The following is a 23,940-nucleotide window of genomic DNA, read 5'->3' on the forward strand; positions in this document are numbered from 1 at the left end:
CCAATTGACCTGTAAAACTGTTAAGACTCCAGGTTAAAATGTAAATTGGTACAGTTACTTTGGAGAACAATCTGACAACTTATGGTAAAGTTGAACACGTCTAAATTCCTACTTGCAAGCAACTGTACTTCTAGTTATATGCCGTGGGTAGCACGTTAGATCATAGACAAGTTTGGGTTTTCTAAAGAATTGTTTATGTGGACTAGAATGTTGATATAGTGTGCAAAATCCCTGCCAGTGGTGCCAGGAGCCCATATAGGCACCAGTTTGAGTCCCAGGTGTGCCACTTCCAATTCAGCTCCCTGCTAATGAGCCTGGGAATGCAGTAGAAGATGGCCCAAGTGCTGAACCCACAGTGGAGACCTGGATGAAGCTTCTGGGTCCTAGCTTCAGAATGGCCCAATTCCAACCATTGAGGCCGTTTGGGGAGTAAACTAGTAGGTAGAGATTTCTGTCTCCACTCCCTCCTCTTTTCTCTCTCAGTAACTCTGCTTTAAATAATATTTTTTAAAGATTTATTTTTATTAGAAGTTCAGATATACAGAGAGGAGGAGAGACAGAGAGGAATATCTTCCATCCGATGATTCACTCCCCAGGTGGTCACAATGGCTGAAGCTGAGCTGATCCGAAGCCAGGAGCCCGGAGCTTCTTCCGGGTTTCCCACACGGGTACAGGGTCCTAAGGCTTTGGGCTGTCCTTGACTGCTTTCGCAGGCCACAAGCCAGGAGCTAGATGGGAAGTGGGCTGCTGGGATTAGAACTGGCACTTATGTGGGATCCCTGCGCAGGCAAGGTGAAGACTTTAGTCACTAGGCTACTACGCCAGACCCTTAACAATTATTTATCACAAGAAAAAATGAAAACAATCTAAATATTTGTTGGTAGATGGAAAGGTCAGTTAACTGTGAGACAATCGTACATTACTATAGTTTATAGATCACTTAAAGCAAATGAAGTAGATTTACACATATCAACATGGATTAGTAATAAAAATATGTATCATGAAAAAATCTACAGTAGAACTTAGGTCAGTATTAGTTTCATGAGCTTTTTGAAGTACCTTTGTATATATGATTTGATACCACCTGTGTTGATTTGGATAACTGAAAACAATGTTATTTAGGTTATTAATTGAGATTCTTTTTGCTACTAATGAGTCTTCTGATTCACAGTATTAAAAAAAAACAAGTACTTATAAGTATAGATTTTTAAAAGGTATTATTGCTGACATCTTATAGGGAAGATGGCAGACACATAACAAGAGTTGTTTGTTGGGAGCTTATGAATGTGGCCAGTGTGAAGCTCCGTGACTTCTTGCATCCACACCCATGGTGCTTATGTCTACTCATTTAGATCAACAGCTTCTGAAGTACGTCACACCTGAAGAAACATTACAGTCAAGGACATTAAAATCTGAAACATCAGATTTTAAGTTCGAGAGGAAACTCTAAAATAGAAATCCCGTGGAAGTCATGACATTCTTTTATCACTCCTGAGATCTTTATGTAGGTGTTCGTTCTGTATCGTGTAGCTGATTTAGTGTGAAATATACTACAATGCAAGTTCATTTTTTTTCTGTTACTTTATCAGATTGTAAGTTTGGGATACAGACGCTGCATGTGAGGGTTAGCCTGATTTATTCAGTAGATAGCAGTAGTGTCACAAAACGTGTGTTCTAACCAGCCCCTCGAACTTCGTTTGTTTCTTCGTAGCTCTCCGATGATGGTCGCTATGTCCTCTTATCCATACGGGAGGGATGTGACCCAGTCAACCGACTGTGGTACTGTGACCTGCAGCAGGAGCCCAACGGCATCACTGGTGAGTTCTTTTTCAGACTTACATCATTATACCCAGAAAACAGTTTGAGTCTCCTTATTCATTTCTGAGAAAATGTCTCTCACCTGTTTTGGCTCGTTTTTTGGTATTATCTCATTAAACAGGGAAAAATTGATTGGCCAGCTATGGGCATTTGCTCTAGATTGGGGCTCTGTGAACCCTGTCCTTTGGGTTTTTATGGGGACTGTGTTACATAAGCATGATTAAAGCATGGATCACCATGTGCAAGTGGGAATAAACAGAAAGCATGAGCCAGCTCTGAGGCTGTGAGACTGAGTGGAAGCTCCAGGAAAGCCCAGTCTGTCCAGAACCTTCTAACCCTCCCTGTGCAGCATTCCTTCCTCCTGGGCGTGACACAGGCCCCTTCCTGAAGGAGAGAGCTTAGGATCTACTCTCAGAATATTTTTTTTTTTAAAGATTTATTTATTTTGTTACAAAGTGAGATATACAGAGAGGAGGAGAGACAGAGAGCAAGATCTTCCATCCGATGATTCACTCCCCAAGTGAGCCGCAACGGCTGGTGCGCGCCGATCCAAAGCCGGGAACCAGGAACCTCTTCCAGGTCTCCCACGCGGGTGCAGGGTCCCAAAGCTTTGGGTCATCCTCAACTGCTTTCCCAGGCCACAAGCAGGGAGCTGGATGGGAAGTGGAGCTGCCGGGATTAGAACCGGCGCCCATATGGGATCCCAGGGTGTTCAAGGCGAGGACTTTAGCCGTGGGCCACGCCGCTGGGCCCTCAGAATATTTCTTTATGGCTAGCTGTTAAGACAGAAAGACCCAGAAAGAGTAGAGCAGAATTCTTACTTTCTGTAGTGGAAAAACATCTGCTTACTGTGATCTGTCTTGAATAGAAAAAGGAACGGGTGAAAGAAGAGATTGAAGGGTCAGAGAGTGTTCAGGCTTCGGAGGGAAAAAGAACTTCTTGTTCTGGTAACTAAGGCTGTGAGGATTATGAGCCAGAAATGAGGAATAAAAACCAAAATACCCACAGGGCAGGTTATTGGTGTTGCGCTTTAGTTGTTTCTGAGACTTGGGTCCCATATTTGGCTCTGCTCCCAAATCCAGCTTTCTGCTTATTGTACACCCAAAAGAGATAGCAGGTGTTGCCTTGGATAATTGGGTGCCTGCCACCTATGTGGGAGCCCTGGATTGATTTCCCAGCCTAGCCAAGACCTGTTCTTGGGCAATGACTTGGGTAATGAGAACATTGTCTTTCTCTCTGTATCTCTCTCCCTTGCAAAAATAAATAGAACAAAAAAGAAAGCCAAAATCAGTATATCTTAATATCACAGTGAAGTTGCATTCCGGTTCTGTGATGTCACTGACAGAATAAGGCAGGTCCTGGCCTTCCTCCCAAATTGATGTTTGCTCAGTTGCTAGGCAGTCACACCAGGAGTCCTGTGCCTCCCAGAGTGGTTGTTGTATATCTTCTATGAGGAGGCAAGACCACAGAAAGGGTAGCAGTGACTACCCTGCACATTGCCCCTCTGTCTTTCTGTAACTGTTCCAGAAGAATAGGTCATTTTGTCTTGATGGGAAATTAGCTTCTAGGACTGTGTGTATCCCACGTTGATTGAGGCCCATGACTCTCAGCATCCTGCAGGAGTCAGGCATTTCTTGTTCAGGTTCTTCCAAGGCGTTTGTATTGGTGTGGTGTTGAGAATTTGGGAGTGTTTGGGTTGGAGGAGCAGAAGCAGTGGGAGAGACATGGTAGCACGTGGATTGCTGGGAACTGGCCCCCTCGGTGCTGACGGCTGTTAGCTGAAGATCCCCAGGTCAGGCGATGGGTCAGGAAGGACAGACTGTAGCTCATGTCCACATGTGGAATTTCCTATCTGGGGAAGCCCTGGCTCAGTCCTGGGTTTTCAACTGATTGTGTTGGGCCCCCCAAACTGCTGAGAATACTCTTGTTGAAATGTTCTGATGAGGAACTTGCATTAGCTCTCCAGCAGCGCCTCGGTGATGGGAGTTTGAGTGATTCACTTGGGACATCAGCGAAGCCAAACATGCATCACAGGGAGCTCCCCCAGACCTCAGGGAGAGCAGACAAGAGGTGACACTAGCCTGATTTCATCCCCTCCACCACCAGGATTTACTAAATGGCTCAGGATATGTGTTGAGATGTTGGGAAGAGTAGGTCAAGTCCCGTGGTCAAGAAAGCAGGATGGGCGGGGGGGTGAGTGGCAGGGGAGGTGGACTTGAAGCTGTCCAGCTGTGTGCTGACAGCTGGGCGCGACTTGGTGTGCCAGCAATGGCTGCTGGAGGCTAGGTGCAGTGCCTGATGTCTTTAAGTCACTGCTTTAGTGTCATGAAGTTTGGGGCTCACATTAACCCCAGAACAGCTGCTCTTTGGAATAGTAGCCTTGCAGGTCCGAACACTCCTGAGAGTTGTAGTGATTGAGTAGATGGATATCAGATGCAGCACTTCAGTTCAGAAGCCAGTTGTAGCACACTGGGATTTGGGTGAGCTCGCTTGTTTTTCAGTCTGTTTCAGTCATTCATTGGCATGATGACCACCGATGACCTCTGTATAGAGAGAGTTTAACTGTTGCAGAGACTGTGTTTAGTTGGGAAATGGGAAGAGAACAGGTGGAGAGTGATCATGAAGATGTATCAGTTGTTCCAGTTTGCACAGCATGAATGAGACAATAATCACAAGACGTTCAAATCAGATTTGAATTTTCATTTTGCTGTGGAGTGCAAGAATGATCATGCCAGACAACTCTAAGATGTATTAAAGAGTCTTTATTAACTGAGCTTGGTGCTGTCAGGGCCCACTAGAAATAGCAAATGACAAATCCATGTGACAGTCCCGTCTGAATTGAAACTGAGTGAAACAAATAATCATTGCTGTGAAACCCATCCATTAAACTGAAGACCTATGTCCCAGCTTCCCCAACAATATAAAAATTATCCTAAGAGACATGCAGTGAACAACCTGTACACACTTCCAAAGCTGCAGACATTCACCTTTCCCTGGCTTCTCTGCCCACATTCCACTACTGCTAGGCCTCACCTCTCCTGGAACTCCTGATAGTGCACACATTAGAAATACAAAGCATCTTAGCATTGCTGTCTTCATTAACCCACCCAAGCAGTGAACAGAGGATGAGGAATACAGACACACAGGGCCATGCTCAGGGGCTACCTGTCTACCTATCCTCAGAGTGTCTGGGAAGCCAGAGAGCAAGCAGGTACTGGGAAGGCCAAGTGATGGAGTGCTACAGCAACAGAAGTACGAGAGAGAGCGTGCCCCTTCCTGACACGGGCCTTCATAGGGCTTCTGAGGGCAGTGGTTGCACAGCAGTGGGATCCCGCCCCCTCTCAGGTTCCAGGTGATGACAGGTGAATGTCACAGGAGGGCAGAAGGGAACACATAGGTGGGGGAAGCATGGCTTCCAAGCTCGTGACCCTCAGCTAGCTGCCTAAGACCACGGTTTCAGCCCCACCACTAAATAACTGGTGATCCTGAGAAAGTTGTTTCTCTTTGTGTGTTAGTATGTTCACATCTACCACGGAGGAAGAGAATAGCTACATCTCTGAAAAGTGTAAGGAATAACAGAAATGCAAGGAACAGGGCTGAGCTAGCAGGGGTCCTGGCAGCCAGTGGGTTCTGAAGTGTGTTCTGTCTTTGGTGCGGAGTCACCACAGTTTGCTTTTAGGGAGCTCAGAGCAGTCTTAGAATGTGGACATTCTTTAGGGAAAAAATGTTCATCATGAAATACAAATTTTGATATATGAACTTATTTTTAAGAAAAAATTCATACTTAAAAAAATCGGTCAAAAGGAACGTAAGTGTGTGTCTGGTGGGAGACTATGAGCCTGAGTCCATAGATTGGTAATTAAAAGTTCTCGGGTTTATGATCCTGATTGGAGACCACTACCAATTCCCAGCACCTTTTGTTTGCTATTTCCTTACCCACTCTCCCATTTTCTTACCCTTTTAGGGGGAAGAAAAACACTTAATTTAAATGCTATTTCACATATTAATTTACATCTTAGTTAACCTTGAATAGCTGGTGACAATTAAATTCAATATCGTGCAAGTTCTAAAGGTATGTTACTGAGATCCATGCCCTTTTTGACACTCTTCAGGCACTTGTGCTGTAACTTTCATTCTTTATTCCCTGAAAGGCAGGAAGCATTATCAGCATCTTTCATACAAATTAGTGTTTTAGTATTTATTTTTATTTGTTTGAGAGGGGAAAAAAAACAAGAGAGAGAGATCTTCCATCTGCTGGTTCACTCCCTAAATGGCCACAATGGCTAGGGCTGGGCCAAACAAAAGCCAGGAGTTCAGAACTGCACCTAAGTCTGCCATGTGGATGCTCGAGTCTGAGCGCTTGGGCCATCTAACACAGGCTTTCCCAAGCCATTAGCAGGGAGCTGGATCCAAAGTGGGGCAGCCAGGACTCAAACTTGCACCCACATGGAATCCAGTGTCACAGATTGCAGTTTTACCCACTATGCCCCCAAGTTCTTTAATAAGATACCAGGAAATTGCCTTTGTTGAGAACTGTGTCACATCACTTAGGTGGCTTCTCCCAAGCTGTCTGTCCCAAGAAGGCCTTCGGCCTGCCTACATTTGCAATGAGAAGCCCAAAGGGCTTAAGAAGAAATATAGATGCTTGAGGAATGCAGAACTGTGTAAAGACAAGTAGGGAAAAGCCCACAGGGCCCTCTGTGCATGGTGGCTGTCCTTGCTGGCCATCTTTGGTGCTCACTGCCTCCTGCCAGGGACCCAGGTAGCTTTCCTTAGCTTGTGGTCCTTTGTGAAGCCCAGGAAATGAGTTCCAGACACTGTTTTTTTCAGTTGGTGAGTTGGTGTTACTGGACTGCAAGATTGGCACTGTTTCTTTTTTTTTTTTTTTTTTTTTTTTTGCTGCTTAGTTTAAATAAGGAGCAAAAAAAGTAGCAAGGTGTCATTGAGGACATCGGGCTAGCGTGACATTTTATTGGTTCTGCAGTAGCAGGGACAGTTGAGTCTGGAGTCCTGTGATCTTAATGTGATTCATGCCTGCCGATTAGTTGAAATTAATCACCCTGAACCTTCCAAGAAAATCATTTATGTCTGGATTTTCTTAGGATTTTTTCTGCCATTTTCTAAATTAAGAGTATGTGTACTGTATGTGTACATACACATAAATGTGAGTCTATACAGTATATATGTGAGTATATATAGTGTATATAAATGCATATATGTGAATATGTTGTTTCTCAAACTTGATATAAATAATCCTGTTTTAGATTTGTAATTTCTTTATTTGAGCTAATATTAGGATCAAGTGTTTTCAGAAGTAGCTTTCCTGACTTCCATTTAGACTAACAGCATTCAAACTAGTGAGTACTAAAAATGAATGAGTCCCCTTATTCAACTGAATACTTTCTCTCTCAAATTATTTTTCTGTCAAAGCCCCTGAGGAACAAGGTTTTGGGAGAGCAGGGGGATTTCAGGGGCTCCGGTTCCCAGCATGCTCTTGGGGGAAGGCCTGTCCTCTGCACTGTTCTCCACGTTGTATAGTTGGGTTGGTGTGACTGTACGATTGTGATTCCTGTCTTTATGTCTAAGGTTAAATGCTTCCGAATTTGGTGGCAAATCATGGCCATAAGCCTACTGTTCCAATGTTCAGTGGGATTTCATTATTTAGGATTCTGAAGACTCCCCTGATTAGATAGCAGTGGGGAAGAAGTTTCTATTGTGTTTTTCCTTTGCTACATACTTTAGTGACTTGGGAGGCCGGGAATGTCAGGAAAATACCACTGGCTACAAGACCTTTTCAGGCAGAGGCCCTAAGCTGGTTACTTTGTAATGTAAAGGTTTCACATCAGGAAATGCTTTATTGTCAGGGGAACAGTTAAAGAATCTGACATTTCACTGAACCAAGATTTTATGTCTACAAATGTCATAGTCAAGAAAGTTCTGTTTTATCATGCTTCTTATAAACAAATGGGACCTTTCTGGTTACCTTAGAAATTTTGTATTTCTAGGTAATGAGTGAGTGTGTGTGTGTGTGTGTGTGTGTGTGTGTGTGTGTGTATGTGTGTATTGGGGACATTTATTTTTTCATAGCATTGTTTCATGCTAGTCACAATACAGTTACCCTTGAATGGTTCACCTGCTGAGTAGTCTTTTGAAGAAACAGCTTGCCACTGAAAAATAAAATTAAATTGTATCTCAGTAACAGCCTATTAACCTTTTATGAAAAGTAATTGTAAAGGAGTTTAGCTGATTATGTACATTGAAAACCTCCCAATTGAAGCAAAGTAAATGCTATGAAATGTATATAAAACATCTTTCCAAGTACGTAGCAAAGTTAGTGCAAAAGTAGAGAAGCCATAGAGACCCAAGACAAAACGAAAGCAGGAATCTTGAGTCTAAGCTGGTCTGTCCGTGAATGTTTGGCCAAGGCAAGGGCGGTGGGAGTTGAAGCCTGCAGTCAGTTCTCCATGGTTGAGGGTCAGTGTGGGGGTGATGGGTGGATACACCCAGCAATGGTGCAGTTGGGTGGGGATGCACAGTGCAGAGAGGAAATCTGCCTGTCTTTACCCCGACACTGGAGAGGACCTAGAGGAAGACAGGGTGTGAAATCTCCTCCTAAAACACCAGAAAGGCTGACCTTCACCTTGATGTATGTCCGCTTGGCTGTGCCTTTGAGGTTCACAATCCCTCACACCAAGTATTTAAAGGGACCCACTTTAGTTGCATCCCAAGAGACAAGCAGCAGGAAATACAAATCTCTGGAAGAGTGCCACTTCAACCCAGGCCTCCAAGCATCCTGGCAGACAGTGTTTCAAGGCAAATGAACAGTTTACGATCAAAAATCATTAAGTGCTGGCTGGCCCTTAGTTTAGTGTTTGAGATAACCATGTATCCCATAGGAGCACTTGGCTTTGATGCCTGGCTCCAGCTTCACACTGTGGCTTCCTGCTGAGGCAGAACCTAAACAAGCAGCAGTAATAGCTCCAGGCACTGAATCCTTGGCCCTCACGCGTAAGACTTGGATTGAGTCCCTCCCAACTTCAGTCTAGATTGAGGGCATTGGGGGAGCAAATCGTGAGAAATTTTCTGCTCGTGTCTTTTGCACAAAAATAAATAATTCTTTTTTTAAATGACAAGATCCAACAGAATGGTTCAATGGCTAAATCCTTACCTTACAAGCACAGGGTTATGGGTGGCAGTTCATGTGCTAGCTGCTCCGTTTCCCATCCAGCTCCCTGCTCTCAGCATGGGAAAGTAGCAGAGGCCAGCTCAAACCTTGGGTCCCTTCATCTATGGGAGACCCGGATAAAGCTCCTGGCTTCAGATCAGCTCAACTCCAGCCATTGTGACTGTTTGGGGAGTGGTCCTTTTCTCTATAAATCTGATCTTCCTTTTCAATAAAAATAAATCTTTCAAAAAAACTACAAATCAGAGAAATAGATCCAAAGTGATGCTGCTTTAAATACGTAATCAGGAAACCAGGAAGCCTAAGCAGAAAATAAACAATTGCAAAGAATGAGCAGTTCAGTTGTGAAGGACTCTGTAGAACTCCCAGAAATAACTTTAAAAACCAGCTTTAAAGGTTGAGTTCATAAAGAGATTAGCTCAAGAAAAAAATTAGTGCAGTAGAATGTAAACGTAAAGCAGTATCTACTGTACAAGCCACCAAGAGTGGAACACAGGACATAGAAAACAGCAGACTCTCCCAGAAACGGCAGACTGTGACTAGGATGAACCATTTTGCAGAAAATACCTAGAAAAGCTTGGGGGCTACAAGTAGGGGGGACCATCTTTTTGGAGTCATTACAAATCTACTGAGAAAACGATTAATAACTTATCAAAGATAATGACATGAAAATGATATAGTTATGTTAGTCTTCAAGAAGAATGTAAAGCAAGAAGCATTTATAGAGATAAAACTTCATAAAAAGGTTTAATACAGTACTTCTTAATTCTATATATGGCTAAAAGCATGATTTCAAAATATATGGAGCAAAATTAAGAAAAATACAAGTAACAGTACACATCCACAATTGTGGGGGAACTTTTTTTTAACAGTTTATTTTCTAAGATTTTTTAAAAATTATTTATTATTTAACTTCATTAATTACATTGTATTATGTGACACAGTTACATAGATACTTGGGTTCTCCCCACTAAGATTTATTTTTATTGAAAAGGCAGATATACAGAGAGAAGGAGAAACAGCAAGATCTTCCATCTGCTCGTTCACTCCCCAAGTGGCCGCAATGGTCAGAGCTGAGCTCATCTGCAGCCAGGGGTCAATAGCTTCCTCTGGGTTTCCCACATGGGCTGTCCTCTACTGCTTTCCCAGGCCGTGTATGGGGAGTTGGAAGGGAAATGGAGCATCTGGGACATGAACCAGCACCTGTATGGGATCCTGGCACATGCCAAGGCTAGGATTTAGCCACTAGGCTACCCCGCTGGGCTTGAAGGGAAGCATTTTTAACAAACCTGTTTTGTCACTATAACAAAGAATCAACAAATAACAAAAATTTGAATAATAATTGACAAGTGATATATAGCAATATTTAACAAATTATACATGATGACAACAGAACGCACATTCTTCAGTTGCATACAAGAACAGTTACTTTTTAAATATATATATTTAGGCTGTTGAGCTGTTCTCAGTGAATTCACGAGGAATGAAATCATAGAGTATATTCTTTGAACATAATAGGATTTAGCCAAAAGTAGATAACAGTAGCCAAAGGTTGGGTAAATTCACAAGTGTATGTCACATGAAAGAAATCAAACCCAAAAGAATACAAGTATACGATTTCATTTTAGGAAGTTGAAAGCAGGAGAAACCCTGTTGTAATGTAGATGTATGTGAAGGCAGAAAAAGTGCAAAGAAAAGCAAGAGGGAGATTAGCATAAAAGTGAGAGTGCGGTTGCCCCTGAGAGGGGGCGGGGCTGATTCCGAGCATGTTTGGTGTGAGAAATTCCTCCTCCTTCACATTTCGTGTATTGAATGCTCGTGTATTTATTCTTCTAGATGGGTTTTTTTATATACATTTTATTATTATTGCCATCATTTTATGATACAGCTCCATATTCCCTTATCTCCTCCCCAATTCCCTCCCTCTCTCCTAGTTCCTCTATATCATTACTAACATATAGTTCTTCATACACAGTCATATGTCCATCATTGTGGGCATTGACAATGACAGAGAGTCCAGAATCCTGTTGTCAAGATATAGTAAGCAGTTTCATTGTAAGTCCATCTTTGTCTGGAAACAGAAATGCATACCACACTGCATCCTCACATCTGGATGTTAGTCTCCATTTCACAGCTACTGTACATCCCCTTAAATGAAAAGTCATGATACAAAATCAACAATAGAGAGAAAAATAGAAATTTACACTGCCATGAAGTTAAATGACATGTTACTAGATATGACAGTCTCCATTACACAACTACTGTATATCCCCTTAAATGAAAAGTCATTATATAAAATCAACAATAGAAAGAAAAATAGAAATTTATAATGCCCTGAAGTTAAATGGCATGTTACTAGATACAACAGTCTCCATTACACAGCTACTATACATCCCCTTAAATGAAGAGCCACAAAACAAAATCAACATCAGGGAGAAAAAAGAAATTAACAATACCAAAAAGTTAAATAACATGCTATTAAATGACTAATGTGTAGCTGAAGAAATGAAAATCAAGAACCATCTTGAAGAAAATGAAGCCACTGCATGATCTACGAGTCACTGAATGATTTAATCAGAAGAAAGTGTTTTGAAGAGATGAAACCAACAGAAAACAACAAAACCCATGTGATATATTTTCCGCTGATCTTTGTTGAAATGTGTCTCCTCCAGACAATAAGCAGATGGGTTTTGTTTTTTAATCCAGTCTACTAATCTATGACGTTTTTATTGAGCTTAAGCCATTTACATTCAGAGTTTAATATACATGGGTGTTACTTTGGTCTTCTCATTTTAGGAATGGTTTGTTTATTGGTTTAGTCTTCTGTTGTCATTTTACTGGGATGTTCTTCCCATTTGCCTTTGGTTTTGGTGGGTGCTATTCCTCTTCTCTGTCAAGAGAACATCTTGAAGTATCATTTGTAGGGCAGGTTTGAAAAAGGCAAATTCTTATACCTTTTCTTTACTGTGGAAGAATTTTATTTCACTTTCAAAGACAAAAGAAAGCTTTGCTGGATATGTTATCCTAGGCTGACAATTTTTTTCTTTTAGAATCTGGACTATGTCATTCCATTCTCTTCTTGACTGTAGAGTTTCCTGTGAGAGATCTCCTGTGAGCTTAATTGGCATTCCTTTATATGTCAGTTGATTTTTTTTCACGTGCACATTTAAGTATCTTTTCCTTATGTTCAATTGAAGAGAGCTTGATGATCATGTGTTTTGGTGAAGATCGCTTTTGATCAAGCCTGTTGGGAGTTCTGTGCCCCTCCTGGAACTTGTTTCCCAATTCTTTCTCCAGATTAGGGAAATTTTCCTTTATTATTTCATTAAATACATTTGCAAACTCAGCTTCTCTTTCTGCACCTTCTGGGACTTCCAGAACTCTTATATTTGGCCTCTTAATAGTGTCTTTCAATTCTTGAATACTTTTTTTGGCCTGATCCAGCTCTGCTTCCAGCTTTTTGTTTGCTTCCCCCTGGTGACAGGAAATAGCTTCCAATTCTGAGATTCTTTCTTCTGCTTGCTTCATTCTATTTTGGAGACTCTCCACTGTACTTTGAATTTGCTCTACTGTGTTCTTAATTTCTGATATATCAGCCTTGATTTGCTTTATAGCTTCCTTAAATTCTTTGAACTCTTGCATGAGCTTCTCATTTTTGATCAGAATCTTTAAAATGAGTTTTATGGATTCTGTGTGGCCCATTTTCTCGATGTCTTCCTCAGTGAACTCTGAGGTTGGCATAGGGTTTTGCTCCTTGGCAGGGGAGTTTTCAGTAATATTCATTATGCCTTTGTCTCTTCTTTTGCTCTTGGTCATTGTACTTCTGGTTAGCAGAGTCTTCTCCTTGGGGCAGGTTTCTAAGCTGTGTCACCCACAGGTCTACAATGCGATTTTACTTATTGCAGTTGGTACACAACTCTTTGCTTGCAGCCACTTGTGCCACAACCTCCAGCGAGTTCCAGGTCTGGGTTCTTATATCAGATTTCCACCGTGGTCTCCACAGCACCAGCTCTTGGCTCACCACTCTCCACCTCCTGTGATACTGTGCTGAGGCTACACTGTTGTCACTGCAACCTTTCTCCCACTTCCGGATGGCGCAGGTCCCAGGATTAGAGACTCCAGGTGTCCTCTATAATTGGGTTGTTGGTGGCACTGATCTTGTCAGAACCTGTTGGACATTAGGTCTGGGTGCCAGACAGAGCTATTTTGACCAGTACAATGCCACAGTCAGTATTATTTTCCTGCAGGACGGCGCAATCCACTGACGTCAGCGAGTTCTCGCGAGCTCAGCACATGCACAGTTCACTGTTGTCTCCTGCAGTTCTAACGCTATTGCCACAGTGTACAAAATGGTGCCTGACGTACCACCACTACTAGAAATCTTGATCTGCTGGCTGTCAGGTCTGAGAGCTACCCAGACCTGTCTTGGGTAGAACCTGTAGAATACCACGTTGTTGCAGTTCACTGAGTCAGAAATGAGTACACTCCCAGCTCAGTGCATGTTCAGTCCTTTCCCTTGCCCTTTGCCCCCTACGCAAAATGGCGCCCAATTCAGCTCTAGGGGGCTGACTGGGCTATGAAATCCACTCTGTTCTTGCACTGCCCGTCTGAGATCCGCTGCTCTGCTCCTGCTCAAATCAAATGGACCAGCAGGATGGACAGTTCTTTTTCTGGGTTCACCTCCCGAGCTCCCAGTGAAAGTCCCTTCCCACCTGGTTGCTGGTGGAGTTCTGGCTGCTGGTGGAGTTCAGATCAGCGTGCTGGAGTATGAATCATTGCAACACCACACCATTGTGCCCACTGCTTTCCTGTGTCTGTCAGTCTCCAGGTACCCCTCTGCTGTTGTTGTGTACTTTCCTATTTCCTGAAATATGTCCTCTCTGCTTCATACTGATTAAATATTTTTCCGTCCGTTTAAACGTGTCCTTACCCTATTCCGCCATCTTGATTCTCCGCTATTCTTCTAGATGGATTTAAAGATGATGTCAGATTTTCCAAAAATATCACTCACATTTTATTTGGAATTGTGTTATATTTATGATTTTTCTCTGAGATTATTTGCACTTTTGAAATCGTGACTTTTCCCTATAGGGAAGATGTTTCCAGATATTCTGGAGTTTTTTATGATTTTTGTTTTAATTCAGAGGTTTCTTTATATAGACTTCACAATTTATAGTAAATACATTGTTCAGTGGTTCATTTTCTTTGGTAAGTGAGGTTATGCCTATTCAACCCCACATTTTCCCACAGGTTACTTGCTAACATAATGGAAGGCTGTTGATTTTTTTAAAGATTATTTATTTTTATTGGAAAGACAGATTTACACAGAGAAGGACAGACAGAAAGATTGATCTGCCATGTGCTGGTTTACTCCCCAAATGGCCACAATGGCTGGAGCAAAGCCAATCCAAAGCCAGGAACCAGGAGCTTCCTCTGGGTCTCCCGCCTGGGTGCAGGGTCCCAAGGCTTTGGGCTGTCCTTGACTGCTTTCCCAGGCCACAAGGAGGGAGCTGGAAGGGAAGTAGAGCAGCTGGGACACAAACTTTCACCTAATCCCAGTGGATGCAATTTGAGGACTTTAGGCTACCACGCCAGGCTCAGGCTGTTGATTTTTAAAATTTTTTCTTCTTAGTCAACTTTAATAACATTTTCTAGAAAAATAATTTTTTGAGTGCTTATTGAAGGGTAGGTACTGATAGGTTATTACTGCTAGTTTATAGTTCAGGAGTTGGGATTTAATAGGTAATAGATCATTTAAGGTCACAACAGGATTTTAATCCCAAGTATATTTGACCTCAAAACTTTCTGTCGTGGAATTATATTTTCTTTGGTAAGTTTAATCCAACACACATTATATAAAACTATGCTATAGACATGAGATAATGAATATAAAATTGCTTTGAAAGATTCAAGAAATGGAAATGTACTATTGAAATTAGTGTGACAACTTCACTGTGAAATTGAATGCAAGAGATTATTGGAGAATGGCTACGACTTGGCATAGCCTTTTGGTAGTTTAGGAATTAGAGCCTCTCTGTTTTTAAGACATTTGAGATGTTCTGTGAATATCGGTGTTATTGAGTTTTTTGGTGTGTTTTTGTGTTTGTTTTATTTTTAAACACTCAATGTCCCTTAGGGATTCCTCTAAACAGTGAGGCCAGGGGCTGCATTTAAGATGTGGTGGCCATCTCCAGACCGGTTTTCAAAACTTTAAAGAACTGGAAACCATCCCTTCTTTCATTAAACACAGCTCTCAGTTTGCATATTTGCAGTACTTGCCACTCTTCAGTGCACAGTGGGACATGGCAAGGAAAAAGATAAGTAATAAAGTGACACGGAAACACATGATTGTAGCTCGGGAGAAGTGCTAAGTGGATGTGCACTGGGTGCTGATGACAGGGGAGGTGGATGGAAGTGCTCAGATTTTTTTTTTTAAAGATTTTATTGTTATTGGAAAGCCGGATATAGAGAGAGGAGGAGAGACAGAGAGGAAAATCTTCCATCGGATGTTTCACTCCCCAAGTGAGCCGCTACCGGCTGGTGCTCGCTGATCCGATGCCGGGAATCTGGAACCTCTTCCGGGTCTCCCACATGGGTGCAGGGTCCCAAAGGTTTGGGCCATCCTCGACTGCTTTCCCAGGCCACAAGCAGGGAGCTGGATGGGAAGTGGAGCTGCCGGGATTAGAACCGGCGCCCATATGGGATGCCGGGGCTTTCAAGGCGAGGACTTTAGCCGCTAGGCCACGCCGCCGGGCTCGGAAGTGCTCAGATTTGAGACTTGTTCAGATAGAGGAGACCTGGTGACCCGGGGCCCTTTGCTCTCCCCTGCTGCCCTCCCAGCCAGAGACTGCTTAAGCCGTGGAGTTCACCTACACCGAGTCCTTGCTCTTTCGGTTCCAAGCTCTATGTATAGAAAAGCCTACCCTCCCAACCCTGCATACAAACCAGCGTCATTTTATTAAACACTTGAAAAATGACAGGAATGCTGGGTCTCTTTCCAGGAATCTTGAAGTGGGTAAAACTGATTGACAACTTTGAAGGAGAGTATGACTACGTCACCAACGAGGGGACGGTGTTCACGTTCAAGACCAACCGCCATTCTCCCAACTATCGCTTGATCAACATTGACTTCATGGATCCCGATGAAGCAAAATGGAAGGTGCTTGTTCCTGAGCATGAGAAAGATGTCTTAGGTAAGGTTAGAGGTGGCTTGGGATTTGTGCTCTTGTTTTTGAGGAGAATGTTGACAATTGGTACCTCTCTCATCCTCTAGTGACTTCAGTTTCTGATCATGGGGCGTGGCATCTTTGTACACTAGTATTGTCTGGAAGTATAGCGCCTTTGTAAAAATCATGAAGGTGTGAATTAAGATTTTCACAGGTACTGCTTTTTAGAAGCACTAATTGTGTTTATATAGTCACCATCTAATAATATCTTTGCATTTATACCCCTTAGCTTTAAGCTTTTGAATAATCTTTGACTATTTGCATTAAACCTGTTATAGTGGAATTACTGCTCTCTTACTGCAAGACAGAATAAACTGTTCAACCCTTGCCTTTGCTGCCTGGTGCACTGGCTTACATGAGCCTCTTCACAATCTCACTTCTGGGTCAGTCATTGTGCCTTTAAATTCCCTTTCATTGTCTGATTTTTTCCCAAAACATTACATTGCTTTGGACATAATTAATTGAATGAAAGATGATTTTGATTAAAGCATTTCTTTCTGACAGCAGGTGGTTTTTTTGCATGGAAGAAGAGTTCACAACTTCTACTGATGGTTTCAATAAAACCTACGGCCGTTCGAAAGCACAGAGGCACATGGGATATAATAGAGAAATATCCCTTTCAGATCTGCAGCAGGTTGCTATCTCAGATCAGGCAGTCCTGAGATGTGGTTCTCATTGGATGGAAGCAACTGTGTTGGAGTCAGGCAGACTCAGGTTCATGTCCTGGGCCAGCAAGGGCCTCCCCCTGGCTTGCGACAGTGTGCCCCCCTATCATGGTGTTGCTGGGGAGCACATGGACGGGCCCCCTCCCTACTGGGCCCTTGCTTCTGCTTTTCCCATGGTTCTGGAGGAGTCACTTCTCAGGGTAGTGTCTTAAGATTCTTCTCAGCCTGCTGGTGTCTGACTTTACCCCTCTACCCTCTTCCTGGGGTCCTGGCATTCCTCCAGGCCACTGTATGACATCCATGACAAACCTGTGTCTGCTCGTTCTGGTAAAGCCCACCTCCAGCAAGCCCCATGGCGGCAGCCCTCCTGTGCTGCTCCTCTGAAGTAGTTGCCCGTTTCCTGCCCTCTAGATTTCCCTTTACTTCTCAGGTTTGGGTTAATACTTTGTCTATTTCAGACTGGGGCAAGGCAAGGGGAGGAAATGTTCACTGTCAAGGCTGGAGGTCTTTCCAGGTAGTAACCTCTGAAGGTCCGTCTGTTCACTTTCTGGGCCTCATGTGTATTTGAATGAGGAATTCATGGATCACATGAATTATGGGACAAGTGTTTGGCCATTTCCTCTTTCACATCATGTGATGAGTCTACTTCGTGGTTACTTGTCAGCCTCGTGGCTTCCGCCAAACTGTGACAGGAGAGGCCCGCCACGAGGGGGTCACAGCCAGCATGAGGCCCCAGGGGCCAGAGGCAGCAGCCTACATGTTCCCCATGCATTGCTGACCTTACACATACGTGTCTGAAGAAACTTGGTGGCTATGCTCTTTCTGCTGGGTGCCCTGCGTCTTTTTCAGGTGCAAGTCAGATTGGTCCTAGGAGCCATCAGGATGTTGTGTTGCCCAAGAACTTGGACTTTACCTGCTGTGCAGAGCTTCGAGGTTTTAACCATCCCTTGAAGTGACTCACTCTCCTACTTGTAGATCTAATGAAATGTGAATAATTGCTCAGAGATTTGGGGGAATTGATATATGGTTATAACCTTCCTTATTTTAAGACTAGGGTTTTTTTTTTTTTTTTTTTTTTGGAAAGGGGAAACCTTCAGTATTCCCTGGCACTCATCAATCCAGACAGAAGCCCAGTTGAATTTGCTGTATATCATGAGCATAGACTGCCCTGTTGAGAATAACAAACCAGAGATGAATCAGAAATTACAGCTATTAAATCAGAGCTTTTATTCATGACAGTCCGCATATCACCTTGTGCCTTTCTCACTATCTGTTTCATAATTCCGAAGTACTCATCGTTAACACAGATTGATTATCCTTTGGCAGCTGTAATTTACTTCCATCCCCCCAACCACTCTCTCCCTCTCTCCCCACTCTGTACTTCTCTCTCTTTAAAGTGTCAGACCGTGTGAAATATGTGCCTCTGTTGAGATATTTTGAAACAGGTGTGTTATAGGAGGAGCAAGTGACTGCAGGATGTAGTTCTTTGCCCTCTGTGGGGATTGTTGACAGTGGGGGCTGGAGGAGACTGGGTCCTGTGGTCCATAGAGGAGTCTCTGTGTTGCGTTCACCTCGCCCTTATTTTATTTACGTCTTTATTTATGTCAGCCATCTGTTCCGACACTGGCACTGCAGTCCCATCTGCCAACCCCCCTCTCCCGCGCTCAGCAAATGCCCCCTCGGAGTATCACCAGCAGCACCTCTGCCCAGCCTTGAACTGAGCAGCTCTTTCCCCTCTTTTCAAACACGGCTCTGTCCAGGGTGGGCACTGAGCTTAGCAGCTCAGACATTGATGAAGATGCCTGAACGCACATCAGAGTGCTGGCATTTGGCACCTGGCTCTCTGGACTCCAGCTTCCTGCTCATGCGCACCCTGGGAGGCAGCAGGGATGGCTCAGGGACTTGGGTTCCTGCCATCCTCGGGGAGACCAGGATTGAGCTGGCTCCACTGGGGACTAATGCAGGCATTTAGATGGTGAGCCAGAGGAGGGGAGCGCTCTCTATCTACTCTGTCTCTCAAATACATAAATATATTCTTTATTAAAAATAAATCTGGTCTCTTCACCAGTTTTCCTCTCCTCATCTTTCTACTATTCACTCACTCATTAATTCATCTATCCCTTTTCCTTTCCTCTCCCCTTGGTCCTAATGTTGATCTTCATTCTTAGACTGACCTGTCTTCCCACCACCTAGTTCCCAAGGAAGCTGTCTTTCCTAAGAACCTCCCAGCCTCTGCACCTCTGTGCCCAAGACGTCTTGCTGAAGGGCTGGCACCTCTTTTAGCTCCTCCATTGCACCAGCCACTGTGTTGTGTTTGCACCATCCCATGGTTGTCTCCCCGAGGCAGAAGTGATCTCATGTTCCTGCCCATCTCTCCAGCCAATGCCAGGCACACAGTGATCTCTTGCAAAACAATCAGCCCTGTCAGACATAAGTCAGGATCTTGCTTTTGCCCTTTTCCCCACCCTTCTGTGCCCTGCATCTTGATCCTAGACACAAAATAAATAGCTAGGCAGAGTTCTTTGTAACCAACTCCTCCTCTCTGGCTCATCAAAAGCTCCTGGCCCAAGAGAGGACATCGTTTGTTTCCACAGGACCTCACAAAATAAATAGCTAGGCAGAGTTCTTTGTAACCAACTCCTCCTCTCTGGCTCATCAAAAGCTCCTGGCCCAAGAGAGGACATCGTTTGTTTCCACGGGACCTAACAGCAATAACCCCTCATTAAAGGAATATGCTGAGCACTGGATGAGCAGCCAAATGCAGTTATGAACTGACTTTACAAGTCGCATTGCTGTCCAGCACAGTAGACGGCTCTGGCCCTTTGTACAGGCAGATGAGTAGAACGTTTTTGACCTATGTTCTGAACTGTCTTCCTCTTTACAGAATGGGTGGCGTGCGTCAGGTCCAACTACTTGGTCTTATGCTACCTCCACGATGTGAAGAACATCCTGCAGCTCCACGACCTGACCACTGGTGCTCTCCTCAAGCCCTTCCCGCTGGAGGTTGGCAGCGTCGTGGGCTACAGCGGCCAGAAGAAGGACACCGAGATCTTCTACCAGTTCACCTCCTTCTTAGCTCCAGGTGAGAGGCTCCTGGCTGCTGCCGTGCACTTGAAAAAGCAGGTGGAGTGTAGGTTTCTTGGCGAAGCACAACCGCAATAGTATGTGTTGAAAATCTCATAGAGCATCTTGCAGCTGAAATTGTTGAGAGGAAACCAGAAGCTTGGGACAGAGGGAAATGGAAACACCTGCCCCAGCACTCTTGTTACTCTTATAGCATGAGTCTGTGGTCCAGCGGCAGGAACAGCTGTTGTTATACACTGATTCAAAAAACAGTGCTGATGGGCATGTAGCCTTGTGGCTAAGACACTGTGGAGATGCCATCCCTTGTCGCAGTGCTTGTCTTGCCTGTGGCTGCTCACCCCAGCTTCCTGCTAATGCTCACCCTGTGAGATGGTAGTTGGGTTCCTGCTGCCCACATGAGAGTTGTGGGTGGAATTTCTGGCTCCTGGATTTGACCCCAGCCCAATCCTGGCTGTTGCAAGAATGTGGGGAGTAAGCCAGCACTGGGAACTCTGTCTAGCCTTTTCTTTCTCCCTGTCCCTCTGCTTCTGAAATGAATACAAAGTAAGAAAAATTAGTACTAACAAATACAAGCTTTTTTAAAAGATTCATTTCTTTGGTTATTTATTTATTTGAAAGGCAGAGTTAAAGATTTGTCCAGCTGGTGGTTTATTCCCCCAAATAACTCCCATGGGCAGGGCGGGGCCAGATGGAAGCCAGAAACCAAGAGCTCCATTCAGGGCTCATGTGAGTGCAGGAACCAGGCACTTACGCCATCTTCCGCTGCTTTCCAAGGTGCATTAGCAGGAAGATGAATTAGCAGCCTTCGTGGTGCTGCCAGGGATGCAACTGGGACTCAACCTGGTGCTCGTGTGGAAGGCTGGGCCTTGTAGGCTGTGGTCCAGCTCGCTGCAGCACAGTGCCAGTCCTCCGAAAACCTTCGATTCAGACTTTGACCATATATACAAGGATGCGCTACAGATAACAGAAATCCAAATAAAATCATTGCTGCCTTTGATAATAAAACATTTCTAGAATTAATAGAATATATTCTGCTGTTGCTAATGTAAATTAAAACATGGTCCTGAAGCTGTAGTTTTTACATTGTGAAAAATAATTATATTACTTGGATCTAGTAAAAAAGAAGCAGTTTTGATTTTTACATTTCATAGTGAGCAGAAGTCTTCCTAACATACTGGTTTTTTTAAAATTATTTATACGTTGCATTATGTGACACAGTTTCATAGGCTCTGGGATTCCCCCATCCCCTCCCTGTGCCCTCTCCCCATGGTGGATTCCTCCACCTTGTTTCTAACTTACTGTTAACATTGGTCAGAGTTCAGTCTGCTTTGTTTGGTTTTAATGTTTCTCCATCTCGCTGCCCTGTAAGTCACAACCAGGCATGTATTGCAATTTGTCCCCAGAGATGGCTCAGTTGAGGGGCAAATCCCATCCTCCAAGTGCTATGGTTGGGAAAATTCCTGCCCTTTCCTTGCTCATTTGCTGAGCTTCCCCAGAGCACCTTTTGTCCCCCTGGATTTAATTTCCCATCAAATATTTTCACATTATTTCAATCATTTTTACCAGCAAAGAAAGGAGTGCTAGCAGAGAGTGAGGCAGGTGCTGACACGACTCTGTCACCTTCCTGGGATGCAGCCCGATGACAGTGATGTCTCATCCACTTTCACTTCCAGCCCGTTCACAGAGCAGGCAATCCATAAGGAATCTTACTGTGGTGACAAGTTGCTGTCAGGACTATTAAAACCAAGAGATGGATGGATGTTCTTTGAGTAGGCCAGTCTGTCTCCCAGGGAAACCTAGTGGGCCTGACGTGGCCAAGCACTCTTAGGGAATCAGGTGGGACTAGGAAACAGATGCATGATGGTGTCGACTCCTGGCTCAGGGCCAGGAGCCCTGAACCCACAGTTTGAGAACTCCTTTTTCTTGGGGGCTACAGCCAGTGGACACACCAAGGGAAATCCACTCTCTGGGTGGCCTTGCTCAACCCTGGGCTGCAATGCCTGCCATTGATTTCCTCAAACTTGCTCCTGAAATTGTCTTTTAGAAAATTTCTCATCATCAACGGTGTAAATGGATGAAGGACAATGAGGAGGACAATGTGTGACTAACTCAGCTCTCTTAAGAAGAGCCCGACTCCCCAGAGGCCCATGAACCTCCCTCAGTGACCTCCATGTGGCCATTTATTTCAGGGACAAGCTCATCACTACCTGGGAAAGAAAGGACTCGTGCCCCCCCTATAAAATCATGGATTCAATGCCAAGCAATGAAATGTTAGCTGTGCCTGTGACTTGGGAGGTTGGAAAGTGGAGAGTGTTTCCCTGGTTCTGTACCACCAGGCCACTTCTGAGTGAGCTGTCGTCTTTCACTGTAACACCCCATGTGTTTCCTCTGTCCCCTCTTTCTCATTTTTCTTCCATCTTTTTCCTCTCCTTATCCCAATTTGATACCTAAAGCCAGCCATCCAGGTCCGGGCCTTCTGCAGCAAATGCAGAACTGACTATCAGATAACAGTGCTAGAGCTTATGAAAGCAGAAACTGTCAAGAGATGTAAACCCATTCACACTTGCTCACACTGTCTTGAACTGGTCTCTGAAGTTAGTTCTTGGTTGCTGCAATCAATAGCCAAGGCTCTCAGTTGTGCTTCAGTTCCTAGGATCCCATGTTGCTCCAGCTCTGTGTACATGGCACATCTGGCAGGTGCATGACAGCTTACTGTTCCCATGGACGTGAAGGGGGAAGTTGCATCTTGAGCCCTCACCTGTTATATCTTTTGCACTTTTAACCACGCATGGGAACAGATAGGCAGTTGGGGGCAATTTGAAGTGTAATGCGTTTAATCCCTGTGGCTCAAGCCTCTTAGTGGTTGAACTGATTATTTCTATACGCTCTGAGGAGCCCTAGGGGCTTTCTAAACGTAGCTCCAGTCTGACTTACATGACCCTGGGTGGGGCAGAGCTGCAGTCAGATTGGAAAGGGCAAACCTTTTAAGGTACATGGTCTTTTATGGCATCAAAACTCAGCTTGTCACCAGATAAAACAGTATCTGCGTGAATTGCAAGGTTCTCGCGCCTTCTCTTTCCACATCAAACTTTGTGAATTCTCTGATTCTCTTCTGGCAGCTTCGTCTGGGGTTGGTCCTCCCTCCTAACTTGCATTCATCCTGCTCCTCTGCCAGGAATAACAGACTGGCCAGGAGCAACTGATCTCCCTGCCTCCTTCCCGGGGTGGGAACAGCGCTGAGAGAGTACCCTCATGAGCAAGGGACGCCTCTGCTGGTCCTGGGAGATTTCCACAGCCTGATTCTGTCTTTGACCCTTCAACTCTGAAATACATTTCCTCAAGATCACCTAGCCAGTGTCCTGGGGTTTGTGATTCTCCACACCCCATTCTCATTATTCTTAGCCCCGCGTGAGCCAGTCAGATAGGATGCAAAACCTTATTGGGTGACAGGGATTCAGACAGTAATGTGAATATGTGTTGGGCTAGCCTGGGCTAATCCAAAGGGATCTCTAAATAGAAAGGTTTCATGCACTATGAGGAGCTTTTAAAAGGGTCATGGAAAATGAGTGCTATCAGAAAAACTATGCATGGATTTGATTTTTTTTTTTTTGCCTCAAAATGAACATTTAATTCTTTTTTTCCATAAAAGTTTTTGAAGTGTCCTCATATGCGAAACGCTTTATTTGCAGATTTCACAGCCTGTTTCCCGGTATTGCTGCTGGGCCTCAGGGCAGGGGAGAGATCAGGCAGCCGATACCTTCCTCTGAACCATGACGTGCTTTATGTTTATTTCATTCTGCTCTTGGATTTGACGTCTCAACCTTTCTAGAAAAGCAGGTGTCTTTCACTTAGGGAATTTCTATTCTAGGACCTAAGTGGAATATCTAAACTCGCCAAGCCAGTAACCAGCCACCCTAGGTGTCACCCTGGGAATCGTGGCTCCAAGGCCTGAGTTATTCCCTGT

General features: G+C 44.1%; 1 protein-coding gene across 2 annotated transcripts in view; it reads left to right on the forward strand.

Annotated features, from left to right (window-relative positions):
• The window catches only part of PREP (prolyl endopeptidase), a 122,272-nt gene that overhangs the window by 55,311 nt on the left and 43,021 nt on the right, over positions 1-23,940 (forward strand). For both annotated transcript variants that reach the window (XM_058660305.1, XM_058660314.1), the window contains exons 7-9: positions 1,712-1,817; positions 16,003-16,194; positions 19,777-19,974. In XM_058660305.1, the coding sequence (XP_058516288.1) occupies positions 1,712-1,817; positions 16,003-16,194; positions 19,777-19,974 (496 nt within the window). The remainder of the gene's footprint in view (positions 1-1,711; positions 1,818-16,002; positions 16,195-19,776; positions 19,975-23,940) is intronic.

This window comes from Ochotona princeps, chromosome 1 (assembly GCF_030435755.1).
Source record: "Ochotona princeps isolate mOchPri1 chromosome 1, mOchPri1.hap1, whole genome shotgun sequence".
NCBI lineage: Eukaryota > Metazoa > Chordata > Mammalia > Lagomorpha > Ochotonidae > Ochotona > Ochotona princeps.